Here is a 19,417-nt window from a genome sequence, read left to right as displayed (position 1 = left end):
AACTAAAAAGTAAAAAAATCTCAACTGCATTGTAAAATTCCTGTTCCTTCATTCCCCCACCCTCAACCAAAGCCTGCAACAGGAGCTTTGTGTGTGATGTGACAAATCTTTCTCTGAGCCTTTCTGCTAAATTCTCTTAAAGGGTATGACTATGCAGCACAATTTCTGTCACCGATGAGTCGTTTTTCTCTTTTGCATCTACCCTCTTCTAAAAGGTGGCTGTTTATTTACTAGCAAAAGCAAGCCACAGTTTCAGGCAAGGGTCACTGAAGACTTTCTTCAACAGTGTAGAGCATTTGTCTTGAGAGAGAAAATATGCCTTGAGCCCATCAAAAATCAACAACGTTCTGTCAAGCACTGGTCTAAGAGAAAGGAATCGTATGCTGCTGCGTGCTGGTAATTTAAAATGCTCAAGGTCAACAAATCGGCAGAAAGCTTTCAGTTCTTCGACACAAACTGTGTTAATGTGACAGCATTTATAACTGCAAAGGACTCCAAGTCAATTGGAAGACTGTCAGCTGCTGTTTGCAGACAGTTATGAACATGAGCTAGCTTTGGGCTGTGCACAGGCAGGGGGTAGCTCAGGGGGCAGGGAGGGGGCAGCTAGGTTCTGTGTATGGGCAGGGGGCAGCTCAGGGTGCAGGGTAGGGGTAGCTAAGGGCTGTGTGCAGCCAGGACATAGCTCAAGGTGCAGGGAGGGGGTAGCTAGGCTGTGTGTGCAGCCAGAGGGTAGCTCAAGGGGCAGGGAGGGGGTAGCTTGGGGTGCAAGGAGGGGGTAGCTAGGTTGTGTGTGCAGCTAGGGGGTAGCTTGGGGTATAGGGAGTGGGTAGCTCAGGGTGCAGGAAGAGACTTCACTAAGGTCTGTGTGCCAGGAGGGCTCCCTGACTGTCCCTGTTCCCCAAAGGCTTTGCCAGCCATAGAGCCGGGTCCCTGCACCCACGTGGCTCTTACCAGTTGCCTCTGGGGGAGCAAAGGGAGCTGGGGGCTGAAGAGCAGCTTCTCTCCCCACCCCCAGCAGCAGAGGAGGGAACAATGTGGTTGCCTGTTCCATGGCACTAGCCAGAGCAGCAGTGCCTGGCTCCGGCTTCCCGCCTCTGACCTGGCCAGGGCGAGAAAGTGGGGTGGGGAGGGTGGAGCTGCCCCCAGGACTGCCCTGCCCTCACACTGCAGTTTCATGGCAATGCCCCCCCCCCCCCCGCCTCCCGGCTCAGGATTTCTGCCTCATGGGAAGCACTGGGGTTTAGTGCTCCAGGATTCAGCCCTGCAGGTGGCACTGGGGGTTCAGGCTCTGGGTTTCACCCGCTGGCCCCAGTTGAGAACTGCTCGCTTATGGTTCACATGGGGAGGAGTGACACGCACCCCCTACCCCTCTCTCAGACACACGGGTGCACCTCTCCCGGTACCTGGTGTCATGTCTCCTTAGCCTCCCATCTGGCCTGAGGCCTCCACAGCTTTCACTGACCGGCCACCACCTGCCCACACTCCCCAGCTGCTACAGCTTGCCACATGCAGCCAGCGGTGGCAACAGCACAGGGGGCCGGGCCCTGCTAGCCAAGAGCCAGCATGCAATTGGGGCTGCGCTGATGGGGGAGTGGCACGGCCCCGCATGCTACAGCTTCCTTCTCAACACCAGCCTTGCGTACCTACCCCTATTGTTGGCCACAGCCCCCCCGGTCACTGCTGGTGGGTGGGCAGCTGGCAAGCAGGGATCCAGCCAGCCTCCAGGGGGACCTGCCCGTACCGATCGGGGAGAGGCAGAAGCTAGAGAACAATTTGCCCATTTTTATGAAAAATGCAGGACACCTGCAAAAGGGCTTAAAAACAGGACAGACCATCACCCTAGATACAACCGAGTTACGTATCACACCTGATGGGGCGAGTTACCTACTCCACCTTTAACAAAACACTGGAACTTTGTCCCAGTGCATCAGACACTGGCTTAGGAGCAAGCTTTGTTGCAAGCAGGGGAATGCAAGAAGCAGCATCCTGCTCCATTCTTGAGCGAGGAACCTGACACTCCCTGAACAGAATAACTCTGCCATAATAAGTTTATGCTATAACTTGGACTAATCAAGCAATGGAGGCCCCATTTTTTAATAGAAAATTCTGGGTACTGTCTGACCCCTCTCCATTAGAGAGAGAAGGTGGGTGAGGCAATATTCTTCACTGGCCCAACTTCTGTTGGGGAAAGAGAGAAGATTTTGAGCTCTTTCCCCAACCAAAGTGCATCCAATAAGAGAGATCCCCTCACCCACCTTGTCTCTCTAATATCCTAGGACCCACACGGCTACACCACCACTGCAACCAATGTTCTCTATTAAAGTCCGGTTACTCAAAACCAAGGGTACGAATTCTAAATTGCTTCACTTGCGCATCCTACTCCAAGAATAGAACATGACGACTGTACATATTAAAGGGAAAGAAAATATTGCGGCCAATGCCCTGTGCAGTAAGGAAGGTTCTGATGAGCCAGTGGTTAAACCTCCTGAAGTTTTGTATGGGAGGTGGTGTGACCCCAGCCATCCCTCTAGTCACAACTCATACACTATTGCAAAAAGGTTTCTTCAAAAGATACCTCCATCAGGTACCATATGAAAGTTAAATAACATACTGGTTATTAATATCAGTGTAAAATACAAGTGAGCATTATATGCAAAGGTCTGAATTCCCTCTACAGGATGTTATTAAAGCGTTTGCAACCAGACAGCCTAGCCCAGGCAAAGGTAATAAACCAGAATAAAGCAGTGTGTCCTAGACAAAGGAAAGTGGGGTTACCTCAGTTTACCTCAGCGGTAAGGAAAGCCATTGAGCTAAACTGGGGGTGGGAGGGGACATGTCCTGATGCAGCAACAGAAAATTAACACGGCATCTGCACCCCTGAGCTTGACATGTAAGACAAAGATGTGCCTTTGGGGCTGTAAGGAACAGAGAGTGTATCATAAACAGATAGCTAAGGGTTAATGTCTCTTACACCTGGAAAGAAGTAATCTGAAACACCTGACCAGAGGACCAATCAGGAAACAAGACTTTTTCAAATCTGGGTGGAGGGTTTTTTGTGTGTGAGTCCTTTGTTCTTGGGTCTTCTGCCTGTACTCTCTCGGCTATGAGGAGTGAATTTTTCTATTTCCTGCTTTCTAATCTTCTGTTTCCAAGTTGTGAGTACAAAGATGGTTTGTTGTTTTGTATTTACATGTCTATAGCTGCTGGAGTGCTTTGAATTGTATTCTTTTTGAATAAGGCTGTTTATTCAATATTCTTTTAAGCAATTGACCCTGTATTTGTCACCTTAATACAGAGAGACCATTTTTATGTACTTTTTCTTTCTTTTAAGACCTGTTGGAGTTTTTCTTTAGTGGGGAACTCCAGGGAATTGAGTCTGCAGCTCACCAGGGAATTGGTGGGAGGAAGAAGTCAGGGGGAAATCTGTGTGTGTTAGATTTACTAGCCTGACTTTGCATTCCCTCTGGCTGAAGAGGGAAGTAATTCTGTTTTCCAGGACTGGGAACGGGGAGGGTGGAGTCCCTCTGTTTAGATTCACGGAGCTTGCTTCTGTCTCTCTCTCCAGGAACACCTGGAGGGGGGAAGGGAAAAGGTTTATTTCCCTTTGCTGTGAGACTCAAGGGATTTGGGTCTTGGGGTCCCCAGGGAAGGTCTTTGGGGGGACCAGAGTGCCCCAAAACACTCTAATTTTTGGGTGGTGGCAGCTTTACCAGGTCCAAGCTGGTAACTAAGCTTGGAGGTTTTCATGCTAACCCCCATATTTTGGACGCTAAGGTCTAAATCTGGGACTAGGTTTATGATAGAGTGACATCATCTTTAGCCTTCACCTTAGAAGACAAAGAAAGTGGGGCAGGAGAAACATCCCATCCTCAGGCAGTGGGATGATTATCCCCAGGGAGTTGGGAAGGAAGCCAGGAGGGGCCCATGGAAGGACGGTGGCTCCCGACCAGAAGTGAGGTGCTGAGAAGGGTGAGGGGCTGCCTTTCCCCCCTAGAACGGGGGAGGGGGTTGTCAGCTGGACAGGGATGGGGCCAAAGTCTGCCCTGCCCTGTTCCAGATAATGGGGCAGGGAGCTTTGGGGAGCTATGGCACATTCACCTCCCCCTGAGGGAGCGGGGTGATGAGGATCCTTCACTCCCTTCTCCCTCTGAGGAGACACACTGGGGGAGGCGGGGGCATCGTAGCTTCATTCTCACCCCCAGCTCCTTCACGCTCTGCACAAGAGCACACAGCAGCCGGGGCAGCAGGGTGTGAGCTGGAGGGAGATGGGGGCAAAGTCTGCAGCAGGGAAGGACTGTGGGGAGGCAGGAAAGCAAGTGAGCAGTGCCTGCTTGGCAGCTCCCCAGCACCTGCCTGAGGAAGCCCTAAGCCAGGGCGTGGGAGGCAGAATGGGGGACGGAACCCCTCTCCTAATCCAAGCCAGGGCCAGATTACAGGATGACAAGGCAGTCACATCTGTGCGCGCCGGGCTTGACAGCACTGAGTTCAGGTCCCACAAGGGAACAGGATCATGCACCTGAGGCTACAACTTGTTCAGGCCTTTGAGAAGCCTTAGCAAACCAGACCAATCATCTCCACACATCTTGACTGAACTTATGGCCAGCCCTTGGCATTTCAGGTACAAGAGTTATTCTAGAATGTGTTAGACCAAGGAATGGGATGGCAAAACTCTGGAATGGAGCAACCAGGCAGAAAAAATCTCTTCACTGTGCAAAGTAAGTAGCTCTATTACACAACTTTCTACCATTTAGCAGGACATTCTGCACCTCTTTGAACAAGACTCTTCTCTATTGTCTAGCCATGGGGCATAGTTAAACGAAGAGCTTGTAGGTGATGCAGTTGACCATGGTCTTGGGTAATTAGGTACAAGTCCAATGGAAGCAAAACTGGAGGCTTCACTGACCAAGTTAGGAGACTGGAGAACCAGTGCTGGCAGGCCCATGCTGCGGCTACGAGTATTACTGTATCCTGTTTCCGTCTGATCTTCAGCAATACTCTGTCAGATTGCTGGGAAAGCATAGAGGAACCTGTTCGACCAGCGAAGACTGCGTCCTTCAGGGAGCCTGGACTGCAACCGTGCAGGGAACAGAATTGCTGACATTTTTTGTTGGCTCTTGTGACAAATAGATCAATTTGGGGAGATCTCCACCCTTGGACGATGAGTCTGGCCACATATGAGCAAAGAGACCACTTGTGGTGATTCATAAATTACCTGCTGAGATGATCTGCAAGATTATTCTGCATCCCCAGCAGGGGAGATGCTTTGAGGGCTACCAAGCTGGCAATTCACAACTCCCAAAGCTGAGTTGCCATTTGGCAGAGTGGGGAAGATTGGGCTCCTCCCTGCCTGTTCAGGTAAAACATTGCCACTGTATTATGAGAACAGGCTCTTCCTCTGCACCTGCAGAACACCTGACATGCTAGCCTGATAGCTTTCAGTTCTCTGACACTGATATGTAAAGACAGGTCTCCTGAAGAACATCCTCCCTGAGCCTGAAGAAAACTAAGTGGCCGCCCCCTCCCCCCAGCTAAAGCAGATGCATCCATCACTAACATGAGGATCAGTTGAAGACAGAGGGTCAGTTGAGGACAGTCAACGGGGACACCCACCCACACACTGTCTGGAGGGAGGCAAGGACCTGAGAGGGCATCCTCATTACCAAGTTGAGATGATGGCTCAGTGAGTAAACTGAGGCTAGCCAACTCTGAAGACTTTTGAAGCACAGTTTGGCATATTTTGACCACGTGATGTGCACAAGACCATATGCCCCAGCAGCCTCAAACAGTTTTGTGATGGGGTGAGACTTGAGATCTGTAATAATGGAACAAACTGTCTGAAACCGAAAGTCTGGAAGGAAAGCTCTCGCTTGAGACCAGTCCAGCACTGCCCCTATAAACTGGCAGACCAGTCTCCAGGATAAAGGAAGGGGAGAATAGAAGCTAAGGTGACCATGCAAAACTGTCTTTTTTAAATGCTTGTTGAGAAGACGCAATCTCAAGAGTGGACTGAAACCTGCCCCCGCCCTTCACTTTCAGGACTGGGAATAAAACCCCCATCCCTCTGACACCTTGTGGAACCTTCTGAGTGGCACCTATCAGAAGGAGAGACTGAACCTCCTCGAGGAGAAGCTTCTCATGAGACGGTCGCTGAAGAGGAATGACAAGGGTGCGACGTAGGAGTAGAGGCTGTAGCATGCTTCCACAGCGCTGAAGACCTGTTGGTCTGAAGTAATTCCAGACCAAGCACTGGGGAAGTGGGGGAGAGAGTTTGCAAAAATAGGTGAAACAGGATCTGGAAGCATGGAGACCGTCATGACATCCTCGATTGAGCCATCAAAATGTCTGCTTATCACTGCCTGTCACTGAGTGTCTAGAAGGGCCAGGAGCTAATGCAGAAGTTGAAGGAGGGGCAGACGTATTCCTAAAACCCGCTACTCTTCTTTCTGGACAGGTCCTGACAAGGAGTTGTAGCTTTATACTGGGATACAAGCCCAAAGACTTCAAAGTTTGTCCCTGAGTCCTTGAGGCCATGGAGTTTGGTATCTGTTTCCTCTGTGAACAGTGAAGCACCTTCAAAGGGCAAATCCAGAGTAGTTTGCTGGACTTTATGGGGTAAACCAGAAGACTGTGGCCAAGAGCACCTTCCCATAGAGACTAAATGTGAGTCTGCACCCGCTCGCCCTGCCTTCACCTGAAGTCTTCACTGCTAACCTGACCTCAATCACTAGTGAGTAGAACGTCTGCCTAGCATTCTCAGGCATCAGATTCTCAATTTGCCCCATAGAAACCCACCAGTTAAAACCATAGCACCCCAACAAGGCCCGTTGGCTGGCAATTCTAAGTTGCGACCTTCCAGTCAACTAAACATTTCTACCAAATAAATTCAGATTTTTTTGCACCTTTGGATTTGCGGGGTGGTAGCTTGATGCCCCCTCGCATTCATTGCCTCTCATTAGCCTCCGCAACCATTAGTGACTCTGGACGAGATGGGAGTACAGGTAGCCAAACCCCTGTGAGGGCGCATAATATTTGCACTCTGCAAGCTTTTATGTGGGAGGCCACAATGATGGGGTTTGCCAAAGGGATGTTATAGGCTCCAAAATCACCTTATTGATTGGCAGAGCCTGTCTAGATGAATCGGCTGTAGGTAAAATATTAATGAGATGAGAGGGCTCCCTCACCTCCTCAAACCTGAATGCCCAGGTCCAAAGCCACACAAAGCTCCTGCTATGTCTTATAGCCGTCAGCTGGGGATGATGTTATCCCAGAAGACACTGCCTTACCTGGAGAGGATGAGGATGAAAACTCAGGATGACTCTTTCTCAGGCTGCTATGCAGGCTCTTCGGGAATCATTGCCAGAGGCTCAGGACTGGGCCCAGTACCCACCACAGGAGCAGGTTTGACTCAATGCTACCTTTCACCTCATCTGGATGAGGAGACTGAGTAAGACGGATGTGGGGATGACCTGGCAGTTAGGGGAATCCACAGGTGTTCCAAAAATGCCACTGATAAAGGACCAGGCCCCAAGGGCCTCCTGGCCCCATTCCCACCACAATCCCTGAGGCATTGGCCTGAGGGTACCCAGGTTGGTAGGGTCTAGGGCGGGACGAGTCTTGCTCTGAGGCTGGGAGATGTATAATCCCACCTCAGAGACTGAAGAAGAGGCCTCTCCTTCCATCAACCATGGAGGGGCCAATCCTGTCAGTGCCGCCAGAGACTGGTGCCGAGATCCTGACATCTGAAGAAATGCCATCATTGCTAGCTTCCTGCTAGCCCCCAAGGGTACTGATGAGTAGGCTGACTTGTAAAAGTGGTGCAGAATGGGATGCTGCACCAAAAGAGTCAGTGCTGGGCAGTCTGATCCTTAGAGAAGTTACTGCTTAGGCACAACTCAGAAAGGGGTGGGACTGAGATAGGAATTATGGTCTTGATGGAGGAATCACTGAGTTGATTAGTTCCCAAGAGCAGGAGAATGAACTTTGGGTTGGTTTACCACCCAGCCATATGATTCCAAGGACCAAACCTCATCCAAAGTCAGCATTTATGCAGTTGCTGAGATATGTATAGATAAACTGGTCCTTCCTCTGTAGGACCTGTGACACCTTGCCTTGGCAAAAGCAACAGGAACCATGACCAGACCAAAAGGCAATGCTCTGACTTGCCAACGAGGGTCCAGAGAAAAGTAGTGAAGAAACTTCCTGGGGGTGGATCAGATGCATAGCAATATGCATTACAATAGCTGGGAACCAAGTCAGAAACTGCTGTAGGATGGCTATGAGCAAAATCTTCTTTCAGGACAAAAGTCCTCAGGGAAATAAGTTAACATGTGTTAGGTAATGTTAGGATTATTGGTGTTTTTCTGAGCTGGTCATTTGTGAGTAGGAACTTAGTCTACCATTTCATGGCCTACCCTTTATTTTAATGGGCTGCTTAGAACAGGAAGGTGATGAAAGCCCTTCCAGGAGGATAAAGAGAACTTGATAGAGTAGCCATACCGGGCCAATCTCGGCCACACTTTGCTCTGAGGTTATGCAAGAACGCACTTGTGTGGCAGCCTGGAGACTGGTCCTGTGAAGGTTGATACAACCCTCTATCCTTTCAGACGGCTTTGCTCTTAGGCTGTAATGGAGGAAATGGTGACAGGTGACAGATGTAATAAAGAGAAGCCACTGCTATAATTCAGGAAGGGGCACTAAAAGGTCATCCCTGCTGTCCTCAGTACACTAACAGCCATGGCTGTATAAACCCAAGGAAATACACTCGCCATTTTACACAAGGAGATTCTCCCTTCTCAGGCAGTCCTTCGGCTCCTGGTAAAATGTCACTGTTTTAAGGGTTAATACAGCTGAAACATCCCAAGGGCTTGGTGAAAAAAGTGATAGGACCAGAAAGTCAATTTTAGTGATGGCCAAGAGATTAAATTGTTTCATTATAGTGTATTTCTGAGAAAAATAGCTGAAAAAGGCCTGATTGAATCTAGTAGTTAGTTTCAAACATAGTTCGAGTCGCAATTTGTATTAAGGGAGAAGCATCCACCTAGAACACTCAGTGGGACTTGTTCCCTGTCCCCCAGTGAACAAGAGTTTGCATATCCCTTTGTCTCCTGTATATAATGTAAAATATGCTAGGAGGTAGCCCCTACTGCCCCCGACCCATGTGATCACTTGTGTATCTTACTGATCACCAAGTGTTTTACATGCTTCAGTCAGCCTCACTTTTAACTTCACACACACAGAGGACTCGGACCTTACAGTGAGACTGCCAGAAGAGAGGGCTCATGCAAGGACCCGTGCCTGTTCCACAAAAGGGCAATGGAGCCAGACCGCCACACCCCATACGCACTGCACTGATATTCTGTTCTGACCTTAACAGAGAAAACAGGAAGAGGCTACTGCCAGGGGGCCGCACCATCATTCTGCCAGCTCACCACCTCTGGCCATAAGGTAACCCCCACCCTCTTCCAGATGCCCACAAGCCACCCAACTATTAGGGTGTTTTTGCCAGGAAGTGGGAATTTACTTTACCATACAAGCTGCCCATTGACTTCCATGGGACTCCTCACATACAAACTGAATGTTCAACTTTAGGTGACCCAGGCCTTCCACTACCTGAAGAGATTCCAGAAGGTATGATTGCTGAGATATCTTTCTTTTCCTCTGACCTCACCCCTTTCCCTTAGAAAATCCTCAAGGGCTGTTTCATTCCACACCGGGGCATCTTTACTGTAAAGCACTGATTTAATCATGGATATTCTTGAAATATCCCAGAATACAAAACACTGGAAAGCTTTTAGTTTCAATGAGAAGACCATTTTCTTATGAATACAACTTTTATAACTGTTTTAAACCCGGACACTGACCTTTCTCAGCCCCCCCACTCAAAAGCTGCCACTCCTGCACAATTACCATTTATGGGGAAAAAATATTTTAATAGTATTTATAGGATATTCTTCATCCATCTTACAAGCACTCTTTAGGCAGGATTTCTTTTAAGCTTCATTAGGCCACAGTGAGTTTGCCATGTTACATATAGCTAAAAAATCTGAAATAGCTGGGCTATTGAAGAGTTCAAATATACATCATCCAAAAGTTTAATGTTAAATATAAGCCAGCAGGTATCAGACTTTCATATGAAACAGACGCTTGTGGCACCAGCCCTTGCAGAGAAGTGAAGTTTGCAATCATGTAACGTAAGCGTCTCACAAACCAGCCTTATACAGATTTTAAAGAAGTGTTCAGTATTCATTAAGAAATGCATATTTGGTTTATATGCTGGCTTTTCTGGTAAGCGAAGCAAAATTACATCCTTAAGAATTTCACTTGTACATGCACTGTGGAAACAATTGAACAGTTTTAAGTATGTTTTTGTCTTATATACGCTGTGTTGGATATAGGGGCGGCTCCAAGCACCAACATGCCAAGCGCGTGCTTGGGGTGGCAAGCCACCGGGGGGGGGGGGGGGAACGACTCTGCTGGACCCCGTGAGGGGTGGCAGGCAGGTTGCTTTCGGCAGCATGCATGCAGAGGGTCCGCCGGTCCCATGACTTTGGTGGACCTCCTGCAGGCTTCTGCCAAATCCGCAGGACCAGGGACCCTCCTGCAGGCAAGCCACCGAAAGCAGCCTGCCTGCCATGCTTGGGGCGGGCAAAATGCATAGAGCCGCCCCTGGTTGGATAGTTGAACTGACCTTGTAGACAGTAGTTACAGTCTGAAGATGATGGACCTAGGTTGTTTTCAGTAGTGGCAGATGACAGAACAAGCAGCAATGTCTCAAGTTGCAGTGGGGGAAGTCTAGTGTTGGATATTAGGAAATACTATTTCATTAGGAGAGTGGTGAAGAACTGGAATGGGTTACCTAGGGAGGTGATGGAATCTCCATCCTTAGAGTTTTTTTAAGGCCCAGCTTGACAAAGCCCTGGCTGGGATGATTTAGTTGGGGTTGGCCCTGCTTTGAGCAGGGGGTTCGACTAGATGACCTCCTGAGATCTCTTCCAACCCTAATCTTTTATGATTCTATGAAATTAGAGTCAAACTGTCAGATAATGCACCACACCAAAAGAAAATCAACTGAACAACAGTCTTGAAAATGCTTTATTGAACGGTGTGTCTTATTGTAATGTCAGAAGATGTGTTTGAAAAGACTACAGCTTGAAAATTGGTTCTGAAAATCCTCAACAATCATAAAAAAATCCCTACTGGGGGTAACTCCTAGTATAACCAGAGGACTGGCGTAAAATTTCCCTTAAAACATTTTCTTGCAGAGACTGAATGAAAACAAAGTTGTACTGTACTGGCTGGAAATACTTGGAATCTGAGGATTAAGAAAATGAGAATGAAAACTGAAACTTCAAACTGTGGGGTGTTTTTTTTTGTTATTTTAGATTAGCGTACACGTCACAGTTCTGTTGAGAACACCAGCTGGTGTTCAAGTCTGTAATTTTATTCTAAAATGCTTGTAATGCTGCAGGAATGGAAAATACAGAGAAAGAGAAAGCGGGTGAGGTTAGAGAACAGGAAAGAGACATGATTATAGTATAAGCCTATTTTAAATTTATCAGAAGCTGTGTGCACTTTGTCTTTATGGTCTAACTTTACATTCCAAAAAAACCAACCCCCTGCTGTCTTTGCATTGGGGCTATTATGAAAGTCTATGCACAAAAAACACTGTACATTTTTTTACATATAGGATTAATAGTATAGGCATGTAGGTGGCATGATTCAATTAAAAGGCTCTTAACTTTTTTTTTTTATGCCAGAAAAATAATCAAAGAGAAATAATAAATAAAAGGTGCTAAAGTTAGCATTAAGAATTCAGTTGTAATATATTGACAAAATCTGGGTAAGTCAAATCCTCAGCTCTCCTGATACTGACAAGTCTCTGCAAACTATGAAGCAATACATAATAACTCAAAAATATGATTGAGACTGTGACGCTTTTAAACTAAGACAACATAATCCAGGTTAATTTTTTTTTTAAGACAGTGAATAAATGAATCATCTACACCTGAATAAAACACGTTTAACAGTTGAAAAATTTTAACAACTACAAAAAGGAAAAACTTCAAACAAAGATGAACAAGATTGATTTTAGGGCACCACAAGCCCTTTGCAGTAGATTCCAGCAGTGGCATTACTGTTGTGTCTCCTACAGATGCATAAAGAGAAGCTGAACTCCACATGGATGTGATGACTAATATGGCAACATAATAGTCACATATAGCAAAATGCCAAACCCTGGAAACAATAATATATCCCACTGCAGAGCTTGCTTTATGTGCCAGAAGCACACAGAAATAGGTGATTCAGTCACATATTATTCAAAGCTATTTCATGGCTACAAACTGCTAGTGAACACAAACCTTTTTGTCATGTAACCTTTGAATAATGGGAAAAGCTTTGGGTTTTTATAGTTTACTCCTTGTATTTAATTTTTTAAATGACAAGGTCACTAAAACTCATGCACGCTGCAAAAAACCCTCAGGCAGTAGTTAAGGTAAACCATCCAAGCAGTTTTTATTCATTAATATTCATAAATACACACAGCAGCTTCATTAGAGATTTTCATTTTTTCCTCTTCAGTTTGAACGTGGAGTATTAGGAGAGCCTTTTGCATGTCAAGGTACAGAACACAGAGGTTTCTCCTCTGCACTGCAACCTACATTTACCTGCTAGAAGTAAAAATTAGTTAAGATGGAAATGATTATCATATATATCTTTTCTCGCTTCTTTTGAATGTACACACTGTAACAAGAGTGACAGACCTGAAATTACAATCACCAAAACAAACCCAAGATAGTAGTTGTCCACTTTCATTGGCAAATACAGCACAGAGGACATTGTCTGCGAAGTGGGATGTCATCAAAGAGGAGGTGGAGGAGGCTCGTTTCCTTTATTACTCTCTTTTAAATTTAGGTTTTCTAAAGCAACATCTAAAGGCATAATATCTACACAGCCCATAGCACCAAAATCGGCAATTTCCCCCCTCTCATCCTCATCTGAGGAGGAACTTTCTTCCCGCATCAAAGTGGACAGTAGAAGCTCCTGAACAAATAGGCTACGGTCTGCCCGTTCGCTTTCCATTGACTGACGCTCTGCTTCTGACATCTTAGGATCATTCAACCTGCACAACAGTGAAGGGAGACACAAGACAGGCAGTTGATAAAAGCCCAATGGGCTGAAGACATTACACAGCAAGAATGCTCTCATCTGCTGGACTGACACACACTGGAAGGTGTTTGTGATCACAACTTGGGAACCAGTACGTGTACTGCTATCCTGCTTTGGAGGCGGACAGATCTGACAATGACTGACATACCTGATCCAACTAAAACAGACATTTCTAAAACTTTCTGTTTAAAGTCACAACAGTCTGCACAGACTGGATTGATAAAATGGAGAAATTAAATTCTGAATGCAAACATGACAACTTGCACCACTAAATGTAAAAATATTCTATTCTACACACTCTCTGAAAGTCTGTAACTGCAAAGTCTGTAAATACCAGCCCTTTGATTATTTCTAAAAGATTTTAATTTATGTCACATATATTTGATCTCTGGAGGTCAGATTTTTTGGTAACTTAGGTAAAACTCAGTATGACAGCAATAAATTATTTGATATAAACTTCAAGTTTCTGCCATAGTTTTCCAGCAGACAGAAGCTGAGGAAATGCTGCAGAGGAGAATGTATCAACTTGGAAGCCAAAGATGAAAAAAGTAAAAGGAACTTTAACATCCAGAAGGCCTGTATATTACAATGCCTTGAGCATCCCAAGAGAGCTGGAATCACACAAAGATGATGAGTCTTTTTTACAGAACCACCCCGAAGTTTAACATTTTCTAAAGCAGTAGTAATTATTAACGACATCTTTGTTTACTGCATTTTTCTTCTATTCTCACCTAAAATGTAATAAAATACTAATGTACATAAAAACATAACTGTTGTTCCTCGAGATGTGTTGCTCATGTCCATTCCATTCTAGATGCATGCATGCATACGTGCGTAGTTTGAGATTTTGCCTTAGCGGTATCCATAGCGTTAGCTGCAGCGTCCACTTGAGTGCCGCACCCATGCTGCAATATATCCAGCGTCGCCAACCCTACGCCCTTTCAGTTCCTTCTAACAGAGGGGCAGGAGGGTGGACTGGAATGGACATGAGCAACATATCTTGAAGAACTACAGTTATGAAGGTAGGTAACCGGTTTTTTCTTCAGTGCTTGCTTATATCAATTCCATTCTAGGAGACTCACAAGCAGTATCCCTGGTCGCGGCTTCGGAGTTCACAAAGTAAGCATTATCTCGGGCTTACTTGGTGAGCGCATAATGAGACAAACATGTGGACAGATGACCAGGTAGCAGCCCTGCAGATATCCTGAACCAGCACCTGGGCCAGAAAGGGTCCCGACAAAGCCTGCGCCCTAGTCAAGTCAGCAGTCACAGTCGCTGGTGGAGGCACCTATGCCAGGTCATAGCAGTAACAGATGCAGGCTGTGATCCAGGATGAAAACTTCTGCACAGACACTGGGTGACCTTTCATCCTGTCTGCCACTGCAATGAACAATTGCGTTGACTTACGAAATGGCTTGGTCCTGTCTATGTAGAAGGCAAGCACTCTCCTGACACCCAGGGTCTGCAATTTGCACTCCTCTTCCAATATATGAGGCTTTGGAAAGACAAGTAAGTATGTGTCTTGGCCAGTACGAAACTGTAGAACTACCTTGGGCAGGAACACTGGATGAGGCCACTGCTGGACCTTGTCCTTTTAGAACACCATAACGGGTGGCTCTGAAGTAAGCACCCTGATCTCAGAGATCCTAGGATGGATGTTATTGCGACCAGGAAAGAAACTTTTCAGAAGAGAAGAAGGGAGCAGGAAGCTAGAGGCTCAAAAGGAGGACCCATGAGCTGCGACAGCACAGGATTCAGGTCTCAGGGAGGGATGGGATCCCTGACATGAGGGTAGACATGTTCCAGACCTTTAAAAAACTGGACTGCCATGTCGTAAGTAAAGACCGACCTGCCCTGGAGCAGAAGATGCAAGGCCAAAATAGTGGTCAAGTGGACTTTGATCGATGATAACAACCACCCCTGGAGCATGAAGTGCAGAAGATAATCCAGGATAGTCGCAGTGAGGCCTGCTCAACCTGGATACCCTGGTCCAAGGTCCAGCCCGTGAACCTCTTCCACTTGACCAGGTAGGTAGCTCTGGTAGAGGGCTTTCTGCTACCCAAAGGGCCTGTTGGACCCGGACCAAGTACTCCAGTTCTTCTGCACTCAGCCATGCAGAAGCCACACTGCCAAGTGCAGCACCATCAGGTTTGGATGCAGGAGACTGCCGTGGTTCTGGGACAGCAGATGCGGCCAGAGAGGCAGCTGCAGCGGAGTGGCTAGCGAAAGGTCCATCAGCTTGCTGAATTAGTGCTGCTGAGGCAACACAGGAGCTATCAGGATCACCTTCGCCTTGTCCTGTTTGACCTTCATAAGGACCTTGTAGATTAGCAGCGCCGGGGAGGAGGCATATATCAGTCCCCCCCCCCCCCGGGAGCAGAAAGGCATGAACAAGACCACCTGGGGAGTTCCCCACCTCCAGAAGATCACACAGACCACTCCGGGTGGAGAGACCACTCGTGGAGAGATGAGCAGGTCCTACTGAAGTGATCTGCTACCATGTTCTTGGCCCCGGGCAGATGTGCGGCCACCAGATGGACCGTATGAAGCACATGGAAGTCCCAGAGGCAAAGGGCTGACGACCTGGCCTGGCCCTGCTCTGCCTGCTGATGTACTACATCACTGTGATATTGTCCTTCATGTGAGAGGCAGGAAAGACTGGCAAGCCAGGCGAAGCGCTTTGAGCTCCCTGACGTTTATGTGGAAGGACAGATTGTTCCAAGACCAGAGGCCTTAAATGCTGAGTTCGCCCAGGTGGACTCCCCATCCCAGGTCTGATGCATCAGAAACCAGGGTCAACCATGTGGACAGGGCTGCTAAGGGAACTCCCTCCACCAGCAATTTGGGGCTCAGCCACCAATCTAGAGATGATTGGATGTGAACCGGTACCCTGATCACTCAGTCTAGATCGTGACTGTTGGGGATGTAGACCAACGCCAACCATGCCTGCAGTGGCTGGAGATGGAGCCGGGCATGCTGGTCCACGTATGTACATGCGGCCATGTGGCCTAACAACCGCAGGCAGGTGTGAGCAGTGGTGAGCAGGCAGTTTTTCACATGGGAGATGAGGTCTGATATGGCCTGGAAACGCGCCACCGGAAAGAAGGCTCTAGCTCGTGTGGAGTCGAGAACTGCTCCAATGAACTCTATTCATTGCACAGGCCTTAAGGTTGATTTCTTTTTGTTTATCAACTGGCCCAAGTCACAACAGGTGGAACAAACAAGATCAAGGCTTCTTCATACCTGATCCCGAGATCTGCCTTTGATGTGCCAATCATCGAGATATGGATAGACCTGAACTTCTTCACACCTGAGGTAAGCGGCCACTGGTGCCGTACCTTTTGTAAACACCCTTGGGGCAGACGAGAGACCAAAGGACAACGCCATGACTGTAAATAGTGCCCACCCACCACAAAGTGGAGGAATCGTCTGTGACCTTGGAAGAGAGAGATATGGAAATAAGCGTTCTTCAGATCGAGGGCGGCGTACCAGTGTCCCGGATCCAGGGAGGGGATGATGGAGGACAGGGAGACCATGCGGAATTTCAACTTTTTGGAGAGACTTGTTGAGGCGCTTCAGGTCCAAAATGGGTCTTAGACCTCCCCTCTTCACTTTCAGGATTAGGAAATAACGAGAGTGGAACCCTTTTCCCCTCATGTCCCAGGGTACCTCCTTCACTGCTCCCAGCTGCATGAGGTTCTCAACCTCTTGAATAAGGAGTTGATTGTCAGAAGGGTCCCTGAAAAGAGATTGTGTGCGTGGCTGAGAACTTTAGGGTGTAGCCCTGAGATACAATCTCTAGCATTCAACGGTCCAAGGTGACCTGTGACCATGCCAAACAGTAGGAATGAAGACGGTTGAGGAATTGCGCCTCATGACACCACCAACGAGACCACCCTAGCTGCTGAATCGGCCGCATCCCACGCCATCTGGAAGGAGAACCTTACAACTGTTGTAGCCTTCTCCACCAGGGCCCCAAATTCCTGGGCCAAGTCCTAGGGCAGTGAGTCCTTGAACTTATGGAGGGAGTCGCATAAGTTGAAGTTGTACCTCCGCAAGAGAGCCTGGTGGTTGGCCACCTGAAACTGAAGGGTGTCCGCCTGTTTGGCCACCTCCTCCACTTCCAATCCCAAGTTCGTAGCCACCCTATGAAGCAGGGCCTAATGTTCTCCAATATCACCTGGTGGGCTCGGGCAGGAGGGGCCAGCCACCACCTTATCTCGGGATGAGGATGATGACTGGGTCACTGAGGGAGGCCCTGATGGATCATCCCCAATGTGGGAAGAGGGTTTCGGGGTGGGGGCATGCTCCTCTACCCTGGCCTCCAAGTGTGCTACACACACCAAGCTCAGTGCCGCCAGTTGCTGTTCAGAGGTGGTGGCCAAGGAATGGACTGACTGAGGCATCGGAATCACAGGCTCCAGTAGGGCAACTGTGCCAGTGGCATCACAGAAGTCGATGTAGCCTCAGGTGCTCACTCGCATTGGTGCTGTCATGGTGAAGGGCTGAATTCCCTTTCCGAACCGGAGGAAACACCTTCTGGTGACCACAGAGGGGCCATCAAAGCTTGTGCCTCATGGTTAACAGTAGCCACGGGAGACAGGTGCCTTGAGTAGTAGGATCGGTTCCAGGCAGGAGGGATCAGCACCACAATAGAGACCGCTCCCACCGTGGGTACCTGCGCTGAGGAGACAGCCGGCAGGAGGATGATTGGTGCTGGCAACACGGTGACCGGTGCCTTCCTCTGGACAATCTGCATGGAGAGGGCGGAGACCGTGACCGTGGTGCTGGCAATGAAGAACGTCCCGCAGAAGACAGAGACTTCGGAAGTGGAGATGGGGATCTCATCTCCAGAGACAGGCATCATTCACCCACCCTCTGGGGGGCCTTTACGACTCGCTTGCCCTCACCATTTACGACTGGCTTGCGGCACACGCGATGATGGCAGTGCTGGTAGAGGCCTCTGATCTCTGTGTGCTGGGAGAGCCTGGGAGGGCTTTGGCACTGCCACCAGTCTGGGTCCGTTACTGCTCCCTGGAGTCAATGCGAATCCCTTAGTGGGCTAGGAGGCCCCATCGAGGGGCAGGAGGAGGGAGGCGGGCGGGCGAGAGGACACAAAGAGATCCCATGTGGTTCCAGTGTGGGCAGTTGGCACGACTGGGTCCTTTGCCCTTCTTGCTTGGTGCAGGGCAGTCATTCTTCTTCAATCTCTTCTTAGGCGGTGCTGGGGAGCAGTGATAGGCAGAGCCTGGTGCCAGGGGTATGCTGCGCACTGTGTCTGAGGTGCTCAGGGCAGAGTCTGGCTGGGAAGGCTCGGATACCAGGCAGAGAGCAGCCTCCATGAGGGGGGCCCTCAAACGGATGTCTCACTCTTTCCGAGTTCTGGGACAAAAGTTCTTACAGATGCGACACTTCTTCACAGGTCATTTGAGGCAGCTGCTATGGAGGTCACAAACAGGCACAGATCTGTTACAGTCAGAGCAGGGCTTAAAACCCTTAAGGCTCGAAGACTGAAGTAGAAGAACCACTAGCCCTCATGAGGCAAGGGAAAGAGGTGCTCTGACTAACCACTATGGATGGTCAGAAGGAACTGAGAGGGCTTAGGGCTGGCGGCCCCTAATATACCAACACATAGGCACGGCACGCAAGAGATTGTCACAGCCGACCCTACGGATACCGCTACGGCAAAAATCTCCAACAGCCACGCACGTGGGCACGCACACACCTAGAATGGAACTAACATGAGCAAGCATTCGAAGAAGAAACTCTATTCAACCTCCAGTTGGGGATGAAACATTCATTTCCTGTTAAATACCATTTAATGTTAACTTCCAGGTTCTCTTTCTCTACATTAGAGCTCAAACAGATAGGCTGATATAATCGGAAATGCTCTTACATTCCTGGAAGGAGTAATGTAAACAGGAAATTATCTATAAAGTAATATCCCTTCATGCCTCTCAAACTGATGCTAGAGAACTCGAGAAGCAGTGAATAATGTTAACATGGATACAACAAGTGGACAAACACTGGTGTTTAAAATGAGATAAAACAAAAATTTTCTGTTTGCATTTATACTGTAGGGATCCAGTCAAAAATTCCACAGCTATACTTTCAGCACTATGGTGGCTAGGACAACTGTAAGAATCAACTCCTCTAAAAAGTCAGCAGAAAATGAATCTGTAAGTGGTAAAAATGGTTGTAAACCGTATGACTACACAAACTTTTAACAACCCCACAACTATGTGAGGAA

General features: G+C 48.0%; 2 protein-coding genes across 9 annotated transcripts in view; one reads left to right on the top strand and one right to left on the bottom strand.

Moving 5' to 3' along the window:
• Positions 1–19,417, top strand: part of HOOK3 (hook microtubule tethering protein 3) — a 186,103-nt gene that overhangs the window by 164,305 nt on the left and 2,381 nt on the right. The gene's annotated exons all lie outside the window — the stretch shown is intronic.
• The window catches only part of KCMF1 (potassium channel modulatory factor 1), a 73,003-nt gene continuing 64,659 nt past the window's right edge, over positions 11,074–19,417 (bottom strand). Inside the window, exon 7 of the mRNA XM_030566240.1 lies at positions 11,074–13,120. Within this exon, the coding sequence (XP_030422100.1) occupies positions 12,859–13,120 (262 nt within the window). The 3' untranslated portion in view covers positions 11,074–12,858. The remainder of the gene's footprint in view (positions 13,121–19,417) is intronic.

Source organism: Gopherus evgoodei, chromosome 6 (assembly GCF_007399415.2).
Source record: "Gopherus evgoodei ecotype Sinaloan lineage chromosome 6, rGopEvg1_v1.p, whole genome shotgun sequence".
Classification (NCBI taxonomy): domain Eukaryota; kingdom Metazoa; phylum Chordata; order Testudines; family Testudinidae; genus Gopherus; species Gopherus evgoodei.
The sequence above is the reverse complement of the archived record's forward strand: the minus strand, read 5'-3'. Positions and strand labels throughout refer to the sequence as shown.